The following is a 19,609-nucleotide window of genomic DNA, read 5'->3' as shown; positions in this document are numbered from 1 at the left end:
TAAAATGAGAAGATGTCTAAACCAAACCATATTTCAAAACAAAAAACAGCATCGGGAACTAATGAAGAATCTACACAGAACAGCTATAAAACCTATCATGATTATAATGCAAAAACTAGTACACAAACATCAAGAACAAAAATATTACTAGTATTTACAGAAATAAAGATACTTCTTCAAATAACTGAAAAGACACTCCTAAAAAAATAAAGAAGTGAACAGATGTAAGGTCGAACACATCAATAACAGAGTATTAAAAAAGATTGGAAGGAATACATTAATAGAATGGGGAAATGAATAGAGGTGGGCATCTACTGGGATAAATCACCAGTATGACTTCATTATGGTTCATGTGATGATGATATGATTAACGAGACATAAGAATGGTGGGTCAGGTCTAAGTGGAGAGCCTAAAATCAAGAAACTAAGAAAAAGAAGATCGTGAATTTGACCTATAATGGCTATCACTTTGTGCGTCTTCTTATTTTGAAAAGCATCGTGCTTGCTTGAAGCATTATTTTTTTCTATTCTTTTAAAATTATATTTCTTTTAAGATCATTATTTTTGTATTTGAAAATGACAAAGGAAGTGATCATACTTGTAAAGCACAAAGTGATTCTTAAAATTTAAATATTTCAATACAACCTATAATAAAAATAATCACGTGACTTGTAGCTGAGAATATATAAATGTCGTTTACTGGTGGTTAGACTACATTAGTTTTGAGACAGGTAAGTCAATAATTATGCTTATGAACATTATATTTATTACAAATATATTTTAGTATAATATATTATTTGGATCTTTAAAAAGATACTTTGATGTTTTAAAATTTATTTAATAATTCTTAAAAATAAAAGTTTCCTCGTACATATATGTGAAACATTTATTACTTCTTCAATATTTTTGGTATTTTTGCTCAAGTAGTATGTGGTTTCGCAACTGTTTGTTTAATAAAATGACATAGCTATCGGGGTTTATGGGCCGCTTATAGGAAGGAACATGGTCTATAAACCATGATGACAACGTACCATTACATTATTTTTTATTTTTTCCATGTATGTATACTGTTTTCTTTAGTCTTTTAAGATTAAGTGCCTAAAATGATTTCATTTCGTTATATCCTGTGTTGAGACGTTCGGTTGTTCTTGCAAATTGTAGGTACACATTCTGAAAACGGGAGATTAGTTTGAAAGTTTGTTAATAATTTTTTGTACGTTAAGGAAACGTCACAAGTACACTAAATTTTCCTAATATGCACAATCAGCATTAAGAAAGAAATTGTACAACCCGGGGAAGTTTAAATATAAAAAATATTTCTATATAAAAAAATTCAAGCCTCACAATTGGTCGGCGGGTGTAATTTCCTCACCAAAATAATCTTTTGCCTGCGTTTATAAGGGTATGTCATAATCCCACAGGTATTTTCCTCACCAAGACCAAAATGGTTATTTCAGTTATTTCAGGTAGATTTTACTAAAAGGCATTCAATTGAATTATTTATCTACTATTAAATTACAGTAGGTACCTATAATTATAATAATTAATTAATCTAATAATTAAAACTTAGTCTTTTTGCTAGCAGTTGCCGCTAGGGCATCTATGCCATTTCGTTCGTTGCAATCCGGGATGCACGCTGGGGTTTGTTTTGGTTGAATCAGGGAGAGCAGCATATGTGACTCCTGATGAGAGACTAATAAGTTTCGAAACCGGTAGGGGTGCTTGCAGCACTCTCTGATTGGACTAGAATATGGTTCGGCTGTGTTTTCGTTTTGCAACGAAATTGAAAATGGTTATTCATTTTTGAATTAATTAATTATTTATAGTATTTTATTTTTAGTCACAATTGGAATTTTGACAAAAATGGCATGTTTAATAGAAAGTGATCGCGGTAAACCTTATGCGGTATTGGTATTTGAAAATGTTATTTTTTATAAAGTGAAAGTTTTAAAAAGTGAAGAAGTGTTCTGGAGGATAAAACAACTTGTAGTGCGAAATTTTTTACTATTGGTGCAACTTTTACAATATCTAGAAGTAGCCGACAACATAATCATGAGCCAGATTGTCAGAAGTTAGATCGAAAAATTGTTTCTAACTATTGTAAACGTAAAGCCGAAGAGAATTGAAAAACCTGCAAAAATTATACGCCAAGTACTTGCAGCTAATTTGTCTGAAACAATTACTACGATTGTTGTCAGTTACATAAGAAAAAATATATAATTATCGACGAAAAATGATGCCTGGTAGACTTCCTTCCAATATTGATGAGGTAAGAATTTGTGACGGGGTGTGCTCAAAAAACAACCAAGAGGGAACATTTTCTCTTTATAAACTGTGTCAAAAGTAGGATAATTGTGGATGGCACATTGCAATTATTCATTATTCATGGGCGAATTAATGGGCATTATATTTCTTTATTATACTGTTTACTGAAAAACAAAAAAACATAAAAGACACATAAAAAAACACATAAAAGACACATAAAAGACATAAAAAAACATAAATTTACAACAATATTTTTTATTTGTTAAAATCAGAAATTTTTAAAGCTTTACCAAATAATGTATTTTTTTTTTGTTTAAGTAAAATAAGTCATCAGCTTCTTCCTATTTCTTTGTTAATATTATAACGTATTTTCGATCTTCAGATGTTCTTTTATTGAATGTCCAGTCCAGGTTATCACATCCAAGTTAACAGTAACTTAAATTGGTCTGACCATATAGTGTCGGTGTGTAAACGTGCAAACTCGAAACTGTTTCTGATCCGTAAATGTTTTACACGAATATTTCTAACCTCGATGAGTAAACTTTACTCTATATACGTCATACCTATTCTTGAGTTTGCCGGGTCAGTGTGGAGTCCAGTTCTTAGTCGTGATAAAGCCTTACTTGAAAATGTTCAACGTAAAGCCACAAGACTGGTATTTGGCCGTGTAAGACCTAATTATGAAGATTCAAGACTCTCCATGGCTCATCTAACAACATTTGAGCATCGACGTCTTCGAGGTGACCTAATCATGTCCTTCCGTATTTTAAAATATAATTTTAGAAACCTTAACACAATGTTTACGCTAAATCAAGACGAACGATTAAGAGGCCATCGTTACAAATTAAAGAGTGAACAGACGACAGAATGAACTTTTTACCAAACAGAATATTTAATATCTGGAATAACTTGGATCAAGTCACCATATCGGCAACTAGTGTTAACATTTTTAAATACGACTTGATTGTTAATCCGCCGTTAAGAAGGCCACTCGGGTCACCAGATTTCAATAAATCTGACTCATTTATTTGAAGTTAGGCTAATAATAATGTGTTATAGAACACTTTCACCAACAAAGGATGATAAACGATAGAATTTGATACAATTGTATATTGGTGTAATGGAGAAATGAAGCAAATTTCAATTTTACAATGTTAAATTTAAAACTGCCTGCAATGTTTGTAAAAAATAACTTTTTTTGTATTTTTATGTTTTTCAATTCATTAATTTGACTTTATGTTTTACCTCTATATTTTACAGATCGAAAATGAAGGCGACGTATATTATTGTATTATTTCTACCTGTTGTATTAAGTTCAGAAGTATGCACAGAAGATTTGGTAGACTTAATAAATAGTAAACAAAGCACATGGGTTGCCCATGACAATTTTGATGAAAACACATCAATCGAAGACATACAAATATTACTAGGTGCAAAAATAAGGGATTCAAATTTAAGAACTGCTAAGACATTTAAACACAGTGAAAATATTAAAGTTCCCGATTCTTTCGATGCAAGGGAACGCTGGAAAGAGTGTTCAGATGTTATCAGCACAATTGCTGATCAATCAGGTTGTGGATCTTGCTGGGTAAGTCAGATATTTAAATAACATATGTAGTTGGAACATGATTTAAATTTTAATTTACAATGCCACAAACTACAGCCACATTTACAATGATTAAGTTTAAATGACGTCGGTCTAGACGGTCTAGTTAGCTGAGGCGCAGTCGATCGACAAGTTTAGTGGATCTGCGATCGCTGGTTCGAGCCTCAGCTAGGTCATGAAATTTATAAAAGGCCAACGCCGTAGCATAAAACTCAATAGAGTCTACGACTTGGTCTGGAATAAACTAGTGTCTGATCAGCCTATGGAGGAGCGGTACGGCAAGGGATAAGGGCTTGCGGCTTGGTGATACTCCTCCATAAATCCTTACCGAAGGGCGTTGACGCCTAAGAACGGTGTATATATATGTTACAGACAATGACGTAAATCCGGCCAATAACGTTATTGGCCGGCCAATAACGACAATGGCCGGTTGAATTGGTCATTGTCGACAATGGCCGGATATTAACGTTATTGTCCATAGAAACTGGACATTGATGATAATTTTAAATTCTTGATAACATTTCTATCATTGCCCGGCCAATGTCGACAATGCCCGTTGTTAATCGGTCAATGTTGAAATTTTGACTAAAAGATAGGTTATGTGTAGGTTTACTATTGTTTACTTCATGTGTGTATATTGTGTATTGTTTTCGTGCTGAAATTACTCGTAAATTTATTTAATAAATGTTATCATGGATATCAACGATGCGCGATGTGCGCACTCGTTTTAATAATTATATAAACGTAATAGTCAAGTCAAAACGTGATGACAATAAATCACTTTTAAACTGTGACGAATACAATAGCCGAATAAGTGAAATTAAAGAAGCGAAAAATATTTTGAGAACACCGGGTGCTAAAAAAACAACAAAGCACTATAGAATGGTTTGTAAATATGATGTAATTACAATAAGTGGTAAAGAGCGACTGATTATGCCAGTTGACGAAAACATCCAGTCTAAATTATTATATTATGCTACAACTGAAGAATTATTTGATATCATTCATAATGCACACTTAGAAATTGGGCTTGGTGGACGCAATCGGATGGTTTCCGAAATAAATAAATTTTATTGTAATGTAACTAAGGAATCAATAATGATTTATCTACGACTTTGTATACAGTGTCAGAAAAAGAGTAGTAACCCAAGAAAAGGTTTGGTTTCGAAGCCAATTTTACATTCAAATTTTAATTCACGCGCTCAAATCGATTCCATCCGTATTTCGTTGGTGCAAATGAAAGGAATAAATTCGTTGTTTCGTAAACCGGCGACTTTGGGGAAAAATCCCGAAACAGGTCGATTTTTATTTTTAAATCAAGATATTTTGGCATATATGTTATACTAGTGACGTTATCCATCTGGTCGTGATGACGTAATCGATGATTTTTTCTAAATGGAAATAAGGGTCGTGTGCTAGCCCATTTGAAAGGTTATTCAATTCTCTATTCAGTAATATAAACATTTACATAATTATTTATACAGGGTGTCCAAAATAAATTTTTGAATTAAATTATTTGACAAAAAAAGAGGAATGGATGTAATGTATTTAATTCAAAATACATTTAACTGTTAGGGACCGTTCAAGTATTACGTCACGCAGGTTGGGGGGGGGGGGTCAAAAATCTTTAAAAATTGCGTTACGTAATAATTAAACGCCCATTACAGTGCGTTACGTAAGGGGGAAGGGGGGGTCAAAAATCTTCAAAAATCGGGTTACGTAATACTTGAACGCTCCCTTACCCGAAAATAAAGAAAAATGTTTATTTCACCATTAAACATTGCTTATCGATTAAATTCAATGATCAAGCCAGCTCCCGCCAGCCACCTGCCTCTTGGAAGTTTAAACATTAATTTAAGCAAAAAACCATTGTCTATTTGTGAAATAAACATTTTTTTTCTGATTCATGACAGCAGTAAAATGTATTTTGAATTAAATAAATTGCATACATTCTTCTTTTTTTTTGTTAAATAATTTAATTAAAAACTTTTTTTTTGGAAACCCTTTATAATTAATTATCTAAGTGTTTATGTTACTGAATAGAGAATTGAATAACCTTTCAAATAAGGTAGCACACGACCCCTATTGTTATTTAAAAAAAATCATCGATTACGTTATCACACCCAAATGGATGACGTCACTAGTATGCCATATATGCCAAAATATCATAATTTAAAAATAAAAATCGACCTATTTCGGGATTTTTTCTTGAAGTCGCCGGTTTACGAAATAACGAATTTATTCCTTTCATTTGCACCATACTGTATATTATAAAAATATTATTATTTCCTTGTTTGCATTTATGAATATGTTACCCATACTATGATAAATAAAGACGTTTTATTTGTCTTTAATAACTACTTATGTTTCTGCAACTACGTTCAGAAACATCTTAGTATCTCATTTTAAACACTTATTGACTCACACCGATTATCTTCTGAGGCATCGATTTATCAACATTGGCCATTTACTTCTGGCCACTGTCGTTATTGACCGGTTATTGATGAAAAATCTAATTTTACGTTAAGTGTTTACAACATTGGCCAATAGCTAAGGTTATTGTCGTTAATGGCCAGGCATTGTCGTTAATAACCAAGGAAAATGGACATTCACGACAATGCCCGGTCATTAACGTCAATGTCCAATTTACATCATTGACCGTAACATATATAAGTTTAAATGATCGGTCCAATTTCTATATTATGAAACTCTATATATGAAACTAATTTGGTTTGGTAATGTTTTTATTAAATTCTACATTTTGAATAAACCGATTTATTTAAGGTATGTATTACGAAAAATGATATATTTTATTTTATATCATTAGTTCTCTAATTGTTCACCGTCTTTATGTTTTTTTTAAATGGCAATAAAATAAATGCAAACAACTTTAATATGTTGCTCATGTAATCTTTTGAGAATAGTTTACTAGGTTATTCAATAATTTTTTCGGTTCGATTATTTTTTGTTATATTGGTACACTTTTCATATGAACGTATGTGAAGTTTCATTTCAATCTGTCAATTCATTCTTTGTTTCGAAGCCATTTAGTATCGATGTATCACAGTTTTTTTACAATGGAAATAATCCAATATCGTGCAATGATTGAATTTTTATTTTTGGAAGGTTTAAAAGCAAATGAAAATGAACGAATGTTGAAAGTGTTAAAGACCTGTCGCCTTCAATTATTACAGTAGGTAGCAAGATAAGTTGTTGAATTTAAACGTAGTAGTTCAAGCCTTGAATACGAATACGAATATTTTGGGTAAAGTATTGGGTTTCAAAAAGCTGGGTTTCAAAAAGCTGTGTTCACAAGGTGTGTCTCATTCGCTAATGCAAAATAAGAAGTAAAAAATTGTAATATTATTATAATAGCCATGTTTCACTAATTGGCAATATCTTTAATACATTTACTTTTGATTCGGGTATCCCGAATAAAGTACGTGCCTCCTAGTGGCAGGATACGGGCAACAATACATTGGCTTATAGATAGGGTTACCATACGTCCGGATTTCGTCCGGGCAGTCCGGATTTGAAAGAATGCATGTGGCGGAAATGAGAATGCTTAGATGGATGAGTGGAGTGACAAAGAAGGATAAAATTAGAAATGAGTATATTAGGGGAAGTCTAGGTGTGACACCAATTGATGCCAAAATGAGAGACCATAGGTTAAGATGGTTTGGTCATGTTCAACATCGAGACGTTAATCACCCAATACGAAGAATAGCTGAAGTGCAGATTCCTGGAAGGAGTAGGAGAGGAAGACCAAAGAAGACCTAGGGGGAGACGATAAGGCAGGACATGTTGGTAAAGGGGATTGACATTGATATGACCCAAGATAGAATTGTGTGGAGAAATGCAATTAGGGAAGCCGACCCCGCATAGGGATAAGGCAAAGAGAATGATGATGATTTACTTTTGATTGAGACTGGCTGAATGACTACAGTCCAAGCCAAAAAAAAAACAATGGAACACAAACACATTTGTACGCGACTTTCTCAGCAACATTTAGAGCGTTTTCGAAAGGATAAAGTAGATTTTGTGAGTCGATTCATAACAATGGATGAGACTTGGTCTATCACCATGACCCTGAATCAAAACAAGAGGCTAAAGAGTTGTAGAACCCGGTTTTTCGGCTCCAACATGAGTTCGTGTCCAGAAGTCGGCCAAGATGATCGACCCCAGATCAGTATTTGGAATCCGAGAGGAACTTTTTTTGTGGATTACTTGCAAACTGATTAAACAGTAAATTAAAGATATTATTGTAACCTTTTAGACCAACTGAAGAAAAAAAATCTTGAAAAAAGACCCGGTTGCCAAAGAAAAAATCTTTTTTTCAAATCATAAAATTGTTTTTTCTTATCAAACCGCAAAAATTATTGAAAAACCTAGTACATATAAGCAATAAATAATGCAAGAATAAATACTACTTACTCCTACTACTACTACTACTACGTTTGAGAAAAATAAAATAATGTATAACGACAATTCTGGATTCATTTATATGTGAAAGTGTAAAAGAGTATTTGATTAAAGGCAGTAGCTGCAGCTTCCGCAATGAGTGACAGACGATGCATAGCATCGAATGGAAAACTTAAAATTCCCATTTCTGCTGAAGATCTAATGTCTTGTTGCTCTGACTGTGGAGATGGATGCAGTGGAGGATACCCAGATGCTGCATGGGATTATTGGCACGAGACAGGAATTTCTACAGGAGGTGTTTACGGCAGCAAACAGGTATACCTAATTTTCTAGTTTTATTTTGATTTAATTAAAAATTACAAACTAATAATATAAAGGAATGTTTTAATTTAAATAATTTTAAGACGTGTTTATTTCAAACATTATTCCTTACGGATCAAATATAATAATAAATATATAAACTAAACTTGCGTGCATAGAAATCCCCCCACTTAAAAATTTATTCATTTTAGATGCCTTGTATTTCCTAAACCTGTTGGCCGATTTAAGTGACTTTTTTAATATGTTATAACCAGATTCTTTAAAATACCGCTGTAATAATATTGTTGCTAAACAGGTAAATTTTCATTATATACCGAGTGTACGAATCAAACTGTGGTTTTTTCTCAAAATTCGCATCACCCTGTGGAATATTCTAGCATTTATAAAATACTGAAATTAAAACCCAAATATAGCCTCAGGTTTTCTTAACATTCTGTTTTTTGATTCATTCGCTTATGTTGAATAATATAAACGTTATGTACTTTAACAACTAGACATGTTCTTCATCAATACATGGGTGTTTCTAAATAAGTGCGACAAACTTTAAGGGGTAATTCTGCATAAAAAAATAATGACAATTTGCTTTATAATCATATGTCCGCAAATGCTTCGTTTCCGAGATAGGGGGTGTTGAATTTTTTCTTACAAAGTGACAATTTATTTATTGCTCTAAAACCGGGTGAGATATGCAAATGTAATTTGGTGGGCTTTAAGAGGTAGTTATTGCGCATTTTTTTGATATACAATTAAGAATTTTATATTCACCTTTAAAGTTTGCCGCACTTATTTAGAAACACCCTGTATTGATGAAGAACATGTCTAGTTGTTAAAGTACCTAACTTTTTTATTATGCAACACAAGCGAATGGATAAAAAAATAGAATGTTAAGAAAACCTGAGGCTATAGTTGGGTTTTAATTTCAGTATTTTATAAATGCTAGAATATTCCACAGGGTGATGCGTACTTTGAAAAAAGAACACAGTTTGATTCGCACATCCGGTATACAATGACAATTTACCTGTTTAGCAACAATATTACTACAGCGGTATTGTTAAAGGATCAAGGCTATAACATATTAAAAAAATCACTTAAATCGACCAACAGGTTTAGGAAATACGAGACATCAAAAAATGGTCAAATTTTTAAGTGGTCGGATTTCTATGCACACAAATTTATATATTTGAAACAATACGGAAAATACGATTATATTTTTTCTGTTTGAATATTTCGTTTTTTTTATTGATTTATTTTATTAGAGCAATATTTAAGAAAATAGTACCTATTTATTGAAAAACTTCTAAACACATCCATTATACATTATAAAGTCGATTCGCTAATGTGAGATACAACTGTCTAGTGATTTAAGTAATTTTTTTTGGGAAGTTAGGTTGCTAGACATGACTCGAAATGACTACACAACCAAACATACCTGCTCATAGCCAATATTATTAATAGTATTATATATAATCCGGTTCTCTTCTACCGTGAGATGTCAAGAATAATGTGAGATACAACTGTCTAGTGATTTAAGTAATTTTTTTTTGGGAAGTTAGGTTGCTAGACATGACTCGAAATGACTACACAACCAAACATACCTGCTCATAGCCAATATTATTAATAGTATTATATATAATCCGGTTCTCTTCTACCGTGAGATGTCAAGAAATATGTTTTTATTTCCTAATCATCTCTCTCCAAAGTTTTCTGTTGGATGTCCTTCTCTTGGCTTCCTCCCATGTGAGTTTTCTGCTTTGTAGTGATTTTCCCACATCATCGTTCCATTGTTGACACGGTCTTCCTCTTCTCCTTGTACCAATTCCCTTTGCTTCCCAAACTACCTTGACTTGTCTATGTGGATCTAACCTATTTAAATGACCAAACCATCTTAGTTGTGATCTTTCTATTGCTTTGTTGGCACTCTCAACATCTAGGTTGTTTCTTATCGTTTCATTTTTTACCTTGTCCATTAGCGTAACTCCTTCTACTCTTCGTAAATACTTCATTTCGGAAGATTGTATCTTGCTCTTCTCCTGTTCAGTTAGTGTCCATGTTTCACTTCCATATAGCAAACTAGGGAAGTATATTGTCTTATATACAGACACTTTTGTCTTCTTAGTAATTTCTCTTTTGCTAATGAAACCTGAATTCAGGGAGTGATATAGTCGTGATGTTTTAGCAATTCTGTTGTTCAGCTCTTTTTGCATTTTTCCTTTTCCATCTATTTTAAATATTCAAAATATTTCTCTAAATATTCAAAATCCTCCACTTGTTCTACTAAATTTCGTCTAACTTTATATGGTAAGTTTAAGAAAATAGTAGGTACCTATTTATTGAAAAACTGCTAAACACATCCATTATACATTATAAAGTCGATTCGCTAATGTGAGATACAACTGTCTAGTGATTTAAGTACTTTTTTTTGGGAAGTTAGGTTGTTAGACATGACTCGAAATGACTACACAACCAAACATACCTGCTCATAGCCAATATTATTAATAGTAAACAGACATAAATAACATAAACCTTACGCCAATCAATAATTATTTATTTACACCATTATAATGTATTGATAACAAATGAGAAAATTATTAAATAATTGGAATTGTTGGAAATAGTGGGAGTGTATACTAAACTCATAAAATTTTGTGGAATTTATTTTTACAAAATATTTTTATTTTGTAGAATAAATTTTATGGTACAAAATAAAAATATTTTGTAGAAATAAATTCCACAAAATTTAAGTTGTATAAAAGTATAAGTTGATTTGAGCAGATAATGGTGTGAGGTAGGAATTTTATGTGTTGTATGTTTCCTAATGTTGTTCTGAAGCTATTTTCTTGTGGCATTTTTATAATCAATTACTTTTAATGGGAAATAAGCCACAATTTTACCAAAAAAATGATTTTATTAACGTTTCGACGCCCAAGTCGGGTGTCGTTGTCAAATATTATTTTGTATTTTGACAACGACACCCGACTTGGGCGTCGAAACGTTAATAAAATCATTTTTTTGGTAAAATTGTGGCTTATTTCCCATTAAAAGTAATTGATTGTATGTTTCCTATTCCGAATGTGTCAAAATGAATCTCGGCTGAGCGAATTTAGTATACCAACGATATAAGTCTCTCTTTTACCGTTTATAGAAATATCTCTTTGTGGTTCTATTATTCCTTAAATACATCGATTTTTCTCACTCCCCCACGCTCTCTCTCTCTCTCTCTCTCTCTCTCTCTCTCTCTCTCTCTCTCTCTCTCTCTCTCTCTCTCTCTCTCTCTCTCTCTCTCTCTCTGTCTCGTCTCTCTCTCTCTCTTTCTCGCATTCAACAGACGTTGATATACAGGGTGAGGCAGATAAAGGGCCTATTAGAAATATCTCGAGAACTAAAGGTAAGAGAATCATGAAAATTGGAATACAGGGGTTTTGAGGTATGAGCTATTTAACAAAAATATTTTGGTCTCTTTGCTACTTCCGGTTATACCGGAAGTTGACTGTAACTTCGTTTTTTCAAATATGACACCCTGTATATTTTTACATTTTTGGTTTCTGCTGGATGTCTTCTTTCTTAAAATATGAGGTTTTGTAATATTATACAGGGTAATTTAAAAGATAATTACGTTTTTTTTATAAATTTTGTAGCAAACTTCACACCCTGTAGAATTGTACTGATTTGATTTCAAAACTCCATTTATGTTCAAGTGATTTTCAATATAGTCTATTATTATTAAAAAGTAATAATATAGTGAAATGTTTAATCTTAGTATACAGGGTTGGTCGAAACTGGGAATGAGTATTTTCTGAGTTTTTTTTTAAATAGAACACCCTCTATTTTAGTATTGTAATGAAATGATATTTTATAGTACTTTTTTATTTCTTAAGCATTCCCTATACCTAACTGCTTTAGTTTGTAAGTTATTCGTAGTTTTTTAAGCCAAACATTATTTGCAACAAAAATTACGTGAAATTTTATTAGGTTTGCCGTGAAAATATTCAGTCATAAATAATTTTTTGAAAATAAATACATGTTAATCAAGAATGCTCCTTAATTTATTAATATTGGATGAGATACCAACCCTGTATACTAAAATTAAACAAAATATAGTAATGAAACACAGACATACTCACAATCATTTAATTATACTTTGACGACCGGTTTCGATCTCTACAATATACAGATCATCTTCAGGTCGGCGTTACAAGTAGTTAAATGCTACAATAAGAGAAAACTTGTGTTAGAACAGTGTCTGATTGAAGAGATGTTAATAGAAAGCCAAATTTAAAAATTTTTAAACAATTTTTTATATAAAATTTTTTGAAATAAAGGTTTGCAACTGTTGACATTTCAGAATATTGGTATATACAAAGGCAAACCTATGAGTAAAAATGCTCATAGGCATGTATGTGCAAATGGGTGCATACAGTTTGTGAATTTGTTGAGATTAAAATTTTTAACCATTAAAAAACAAAATAAACTAAACAAAATAAACTAAATAAACTAAATAAACTAAACAAAATAAACGGCAAAAATATTTAATGGTTAAAAATTTTAATCTCAACAAATTCACAAACTGTATGCACCCATTTGCACATACATGCCTATGAGCATTTTTACTCATAGGCTTGCCTTTGTATATACCAATATTCTGAAATGTCAACAGTTGCAAACCTTTATTTCAAAAAATTTTATATAAAAATTTTTTTAAAAATTTTTAAATTTGGCTTTCTATTAACATCTCTTCAATCAGACACTGTTCTAACACAAGTTTTCTCTTATTGTAGCATTTAACTACTTGTAACGCCGACCTGAAGATGATCTGTATATTGTAGAGATCGAAACCGGTCGTCAAAGTATAATTAAATGATTGTGAGTATGTCTGTGTTTCATTACTATATTTAATATGGACTCACATATGCAACCCATTCAATTTTTAAAATTAAACACTTCGCTATTGGGACCGTGCAAGTTCGGCAAAGCGACCCCTATTTCTACGCTCTGTACTTTTATTCGCACTTTTAATTATATTGGCCAATTATATTAGTCCTGGTTACTGGATAATTGTCAAGGCCATAGTCCAAAAAAATAATAAGAAGAAAAAATAAGATGCAGGTTATGTTATGCAAACGTAACCAATTGTATGTAGTAAATAAAATTAGTTATTAAAATGCAGTACTGCAAGCAAAATACAATTAATTAAATTTACCTTTATATAATAATTGCATATCATATCGATATTGTGGAGCAATATATAATTTTTCTGCTTCAATGACAGAAGGTATGAAATATACGTCAATTTGACAATTTCAATTGACAATATGAATTATTTAAGATAGTTGCAATATTTCTCCGCGACTCGCGCACGGTCGTTTTTCGTTTCCCTTCCAAGTACTTGCACACCGCGAATATTATTAATTTTTAATAATAAAAGACTATCCTAAAAATCACTTGAACATAAATGGAGTTTTTGAAATCAAATCAGTACAATTCTACAGGGTGTGAAGTTTGCTACAAAATTTATAAAAAACCGTAATTATCTTTTAAACTACCCTGTATAATATTAAAAAAACCTCATAATATTTTAAGAAAGAAGACATGGAGCAGAATCGAAAAATGTAAAAATATACAGGGTGTCCCATTTAAAAAAAAACGAAGTTACAATCTACTTCCGGTATAATCGGAAGTAGCAAAGAGACCAAAATATTTTCATTAAATAGTTCATACTTCAAAACTCCTGTATTCCAATTTTCATGATTCTCTTACCTTTAGTTCTCGAGAAATTTCTAATAGGCCCTTTATCTGCCTCACCCTATATAGCGGATGATTTGTTTATATTTTTATCCCAATTCCTCTAGTTCCAAATAAACGGCAGCATTCTCGCTTGAGTTCACGAATATATTTTAATTATACACTAAAAAATTTATTGTTCTAGGGTTGTAGACCGTATTCGTTAAAGCCATGTGAACATTATGTAAATGGTAACAAAGTGCCATGCAGTAGTTTGCACTACAACACACCAGCTTGCACACACAAATGTGACAATCCCAGACTCAATTATGCATCAGAATTAACTTTTGGTGAAGGTTCAGTACAATCTTTCAAGTCAGTTGAAGACATTAAAAAGGAGATATTGACAAATGGCCCAGTTGAAGCAAGTTTTTTGGCGTATAATGACTTCTTGTGTTACAAGACAGGTAGGTATTGATGAACATATTATATTACACATAACAACGCAACTTTTAAAAATATTTAACAATTTAACAATAATTACTAAAAATAAAACACGAATAAGAACAAAATGGGATCTAATAAGAGAAAGTAAAGTCTCATCCAGCATCAGGGAGGGCTTGCTTGGAGCCCATGATTTTTTTAACGTAATAATGGACCAAATAATTAAAAGTGTAAACGAAATAAGTGCAGGATTTAAGGGGATAGGCCCAAGATTTCGGCTCCAATGCATTTTAAATGCATTCATTTTTGAAGTGAAAACTTCTTTAGGGACGTTGTGCGATTTTTGGACAGGGAAAAAAGCATTGAATTCGCGACCGTCATCGCTTATGCTATAAGATATTATTTGTATGTATATATAAATTGTATCGAAAGTAATGAATGGGTTGCATGTGTGAGTCCATACTATTGTAGTTAAGAAAAAAGAGACGTTCTCACAAACAATTTATTTTACAACTGACGACCGGTTTCGCTGTCTACAATATTCACAGCATCTTCAGGTCACGGTAAAAGTAAAATTAAATGCTACAAATAACAAAAAACCAGAGTTAGTTAAGTGGTCTGGTTGAAATCAAAGGGTAAAGATCAAGCCAATATTAAAGTATATATATTTATGCATACATATAAATACTAAAATGTACGTAAATATGGTTTAACAACCCTCACACTCACATACATGCAAGCATTCAAATGTAGTGGCAACTAAAGTATGTCAAGTATAAGTATAAAATGTACACTTACTTTCCGGTATAAGGGAAGAATATAGTAGTATTCAATATCATACTTTTTCTCCAAATTATGCTAAAGGGAGAGATGGTAGAGGGACAGATTTGATTGTAATATACAAACAAAACAAAATAATTGGCAGGATCTTGAGGGGATTAGTAAGGGAACACGACATTAAACCGTGAAACCAAAAATTGTTAGTTATATATAAAGTGATATTATTTTTAAATTTTTTAAAGTGTATATTTTTAATTTAATTGGGATTATTAGATGTTGTTCTGGATGTTCAAGAACTGATGGATGTAATATTGGTTGTGCAATTTTCTTAAAACCAGAATTGGTCAGTTGTGTATTATTTGTGGTGTGATTGTGAAAATGTTTTAATTTTTATTTGTTGGAGACATTGAAATTAAACTGAACAATAGTAAATAGGTAAAATTTGCTAAAATGTAACAAGTGTCAAACAATAAAATCATTAATAAATAGTTCAGAATTAAATTCAAATGTGAAGGTAACTAACTGTACATGAAATTAAATTTATAGTAATATAAAGTTATGATGATTTGTGCAGCAATGAATGAGATTTTACGAGATATTACTAAAAAGTTAGAAAAAGGCAAATATGAAAAAATAGATGAAAAAATGATTCATTTATGTTAATATCTGTTGAATGTAATAAACAGTTGAGTAGATTGAAAAATTAATCTCAAAAAATCTTTGAAAAAGTTACCTGGTTGAGCTGAATTATATGGTTTCTTTGAAAAGTTAAAAAAGTTTTTGAAATATTTTTTGTTTTAAAGTCGATAAAATAACACATAACAGATTCTCGAACGCACACAAAGGACGTGGACACAACAGATATTAACATAAATGAATCATTTTTTCATCTATTTTTTCATATTTGCCTTTTTCTAACTTTTTAGTAATATCTCGTAAAATCTCATTCATTGCTGCACAAATCATCATAACTTTATATTACTATAAATTTAATTTCATGTACAGTTAGTTACCTTCACATTTGAATTTAATTCTGAACTATTTATTAATGATTTTATTGTTTGACACTTTTAAATTTTAGCAAATTTTACCTATTTACTATTGTTCAGTTTAATTTCAATGTCTCCAACAAATAAAAATTAAAACATTTTCACAATCACACCACAAATAATACACAACTGACCAATTCTGGTTTTAAGAAAATTGCACAACCAATCTTACATCCATCAGTTCTTGAACATCCAGAACAACATCTAATAATCCCAATTAAATTAAAAATATACACTTTAAAAAATTTAAAAATAACATCACTTTATATATAACTAACAATTTTTGGTTTCACGGTTTAATGTCGTGTTCCCTTACTAATCCCCTCAAGATCCTGCCAATTATTTTGTTTTGTTTGTATATTACAATCAAATATGTCCCTCTACCATCTCTCCCTTTAGCATAATTTGGAGAAAAAGTATGATATTGAATACTACTATATTCTTCCCTTATACCGGAAAGTAAGTGTACATTTTATACTTATACTTGACATACTTTAGTTGCCACTACATTTGAATGCTTGCATGTATGTGAGTGTGAGGGTTGTTAAACCATATTTACGTACATTTTAGTATTTATATGTATGCATAAATATATATACTTTAATATTGGCTTGATCTTTACCCTTTGATTTCAACCAGACCACTTAACTAACTCTGGTTTTTTGTTATTTGTAGCATTTAATTTTACTTTTACCGTGACCTGAAGATGCTGTGAATATTGTAGACAGCGAAACCGGTCGTCAGTTGTAAAATAAATTGTTTGTGAGAACGTCTCTTTTTTCTTTACTACAATTGTATAGAAAGTATTTAAATTTAAAATAAATGTAAAAGCTACTTTGGGATGGGGAAAAATATTTATTTCGCGACCGTCATCTCTTCGACGAAATAAATTTTGTACGTATCTATATTATGTGTATCTATACATAAATTGTATAGAAGTATTTAAATTTAAAATAAATGTAAAACTATTTTTCGATAGGGAAAAAGGATTTATTTCGCGACCGTCATCTCTTCAGCGAAATAAACTTTGTACGTATATGTATTGAAGTGAAAACTTCTTTAGGGACGTTGTGCACTTTTTGGATGGGAAAAAGTATTAAATTGGCGACCGTGATCGCTTCGAAGAAATACATTTTTGAAGTGAAAACTTCTTGAGGGTCGTTGTGCACTTTTTGGATGGGGAAAAAGTATTAAATTAGCGACCGTCATCGTTTCGACGAAATAAATTTTTGAAGTGAAAATTTCTTTAGGGACGTTGTGCACTTTTTAGATAGGGAAAAAGTATTGAATTAGCGAACGTCATCGCGACCGTCATCGCTTCGGCAAAATAAATTTTTAAAGTGAAAACTTCTTTTGGGGACGTTGTGCACTTTTTAGATGGGGAGGAAGTATTGAATTAGCGACCATCATCGCTTCGGCGAAATAAATTTTTGAAGTGAAAACTTCCTTAGGGACGTTGTGCAGTTTTTGGATGTGGAAAAATTATTAAATTTGGATGGGGAGAAAGTAATAAATAAGCGACCGTCATCGCTTCGACGAAATAAACATTTGAAGTAAAAACTTCTTTAGGAACGTTGTGCTCTTTTTGGATGGAAAAAAGTATTAAATTATCGACCGTCATCGTTTCGATGAAATAAATTCGTGAAGTGAAAACTTCTTGAGGGACGTTGTGCACTTTTTAGATAAGGAAAAATTATTAAATTAGCGAGCGTCATCGCTTCGACGAAATAAATTTTTTAAGTGAAAACTTTTATAGGGACGTTGTGCACTTTTTGTATATAGGAAAAGTATTGAATTAGGGCCGTAATCGCTTCGACGAAATATATATTTAAAGTGAAACTTATTTAGGGACGTTGTGCACTTTTTCGATGTAAAAAAGTATTAAATTAGCGACCATCATCGCTTCGACGAAATAAATATTTGAAGTGAAAACTTCTTGAGGGACGTTGTGCACTTTTTGGATGTGAAAAAAGTAGTAAATTAGCGACCGTTATCGCTTCGACGAAATAAATTTTTGAATTGAAAATTTCTTTAGGGACGTTGTGCACTTCTTGGATGGGGAAAAAGTATTGAATTTGCGACCGTCGTCACTTCGCTGAAATAAATTTTGTACATATATAAATTATGTGTATGTATACATAAATAGCATAGGGCATACGCATCGCGTATATCGTATGTATATGATAAAAAGGACATCCTTCTTTTAGAATGGGGTAAAAGCATTGAGCTCGTAATTTATATACTATAAGAAGTTTTCACTTCTGTCGGCACTCCCACGAGTGCCTTTAATTTTTTTTTTTCGAATCCTGAGAAAACTAATAAGTATTTCTGAAAAATTTACACGCAGAAAGAAAAGTTCCTGGAAACTTCTATAGTGTTTATTTTAATAAGTTACAGGGGTGAAAATGAAAGAGAAAATTTAGTATGACTTTTAATTTCAAATATCTCATTCAAAAGAAACTTTTTATTTATTCTAAGGGACTTTAGGCCCTCGGTAATAATGTAGTCTTTCATTCTGCGTTTAAATTTTTCAAAAATATTCATTAGTTTTTTAAGAATTCGAAAAAAATGAACACCATGGCCGTGGTGATATTTTCCAAATCAAACATTCGCTAACTTTGCCATACAACGCACTCAGTCGAACCGAATGTGGTGACAAGACAGTGAAAAGCAAGGCTACTAAATATTTGACACGGCTTCAGGAATATTTTGAAATATTGAAAATTTTGAAATAAATTGAAAAGGAATACGTGAAATTAATAAAAAGGTATTTATTGTTTATTATTTACGCAAGATCCAAGTAGAGAAAACACCAGAATATACACTCGCGATCATAAAAGCGGGTCACTCGATGAAATTATTCAAGTTAGATGTCTCTGATTTTCTAAACCTGTTGTCCGATGTGAGTGATTTTTTTAGTATGTTATAGCCTTATTCTTTAACAATATCACTATAATAATATGGTTGCTAGACAGGTAAATTGTCATTATATACCGGGTGTAAC

At 31.6% G+C, this 19,609-nt stretch overlaps 2 protein-coding genes across 4 annotated transcripts in view; one reads left to right on the top strand and one right to left on the bottom strand.

Annotated features, from left to right (window-relative positions):
* LOC126880408 (probable ATP-dependent RNA helicase spindle-E) overlaps positions 1-19,609 on the bottom strand; it is a 383,599-nt gene that overhangs the window by 251,659 nt on the left and 112,331 nt on the right. The gene's annotated exons all lie outside the window — the stretch shown is intronic.
* LOC126880415 (cathepsin B-like) overlaps positions 1-19,609 on the top strand; it is a 146,465-nt gene that overhangs the window by 116,046 nt on the left and 10,810 nt on the right. Inside the window, exons 1-3 of one of the 2 annotated variants that reach the window (XM_050644261.1) lie at positions 3,504-3,853; positions 8,408-8,608; positions 14,538-14,799. In XM_050644261.1, the coding sequence (XP_050500218.1) occupies positions 3,533-3,853; positions 8,408-8,608; positions 14,538-14,799 (784 nt within the window). In that variant the 5' untranslated portion in view covers positions 3,504-3,532. Of the gene's footprint in view, positions 1-3,503; positions 3,854-8,407; positions 8,609-14,537; positions 14,800-19,609 lie in introns of those variants that run through there. The other variant, XM_050644260.1, reaches the window with a different exon arrangement.

Source organism: Diabrotica virgifera, chromosome 2 (genome assembly GCF_917563875.1).
Source record: "Diabrotica virgifera virgifera chromosome 2, PGI_DIABVI_V3a".
NCBI lineage: Eukaryota > Metazoa > Arthropoda > Insecta > Coleoptera > Chrysomelidae > Diabrotica > Diabrotica virgifera.
The sequence above is the reverse complement of the archived record's forward strand: the minus strand, read 5'-3'. Positions and strand labels throughout refer to the sequence as shown.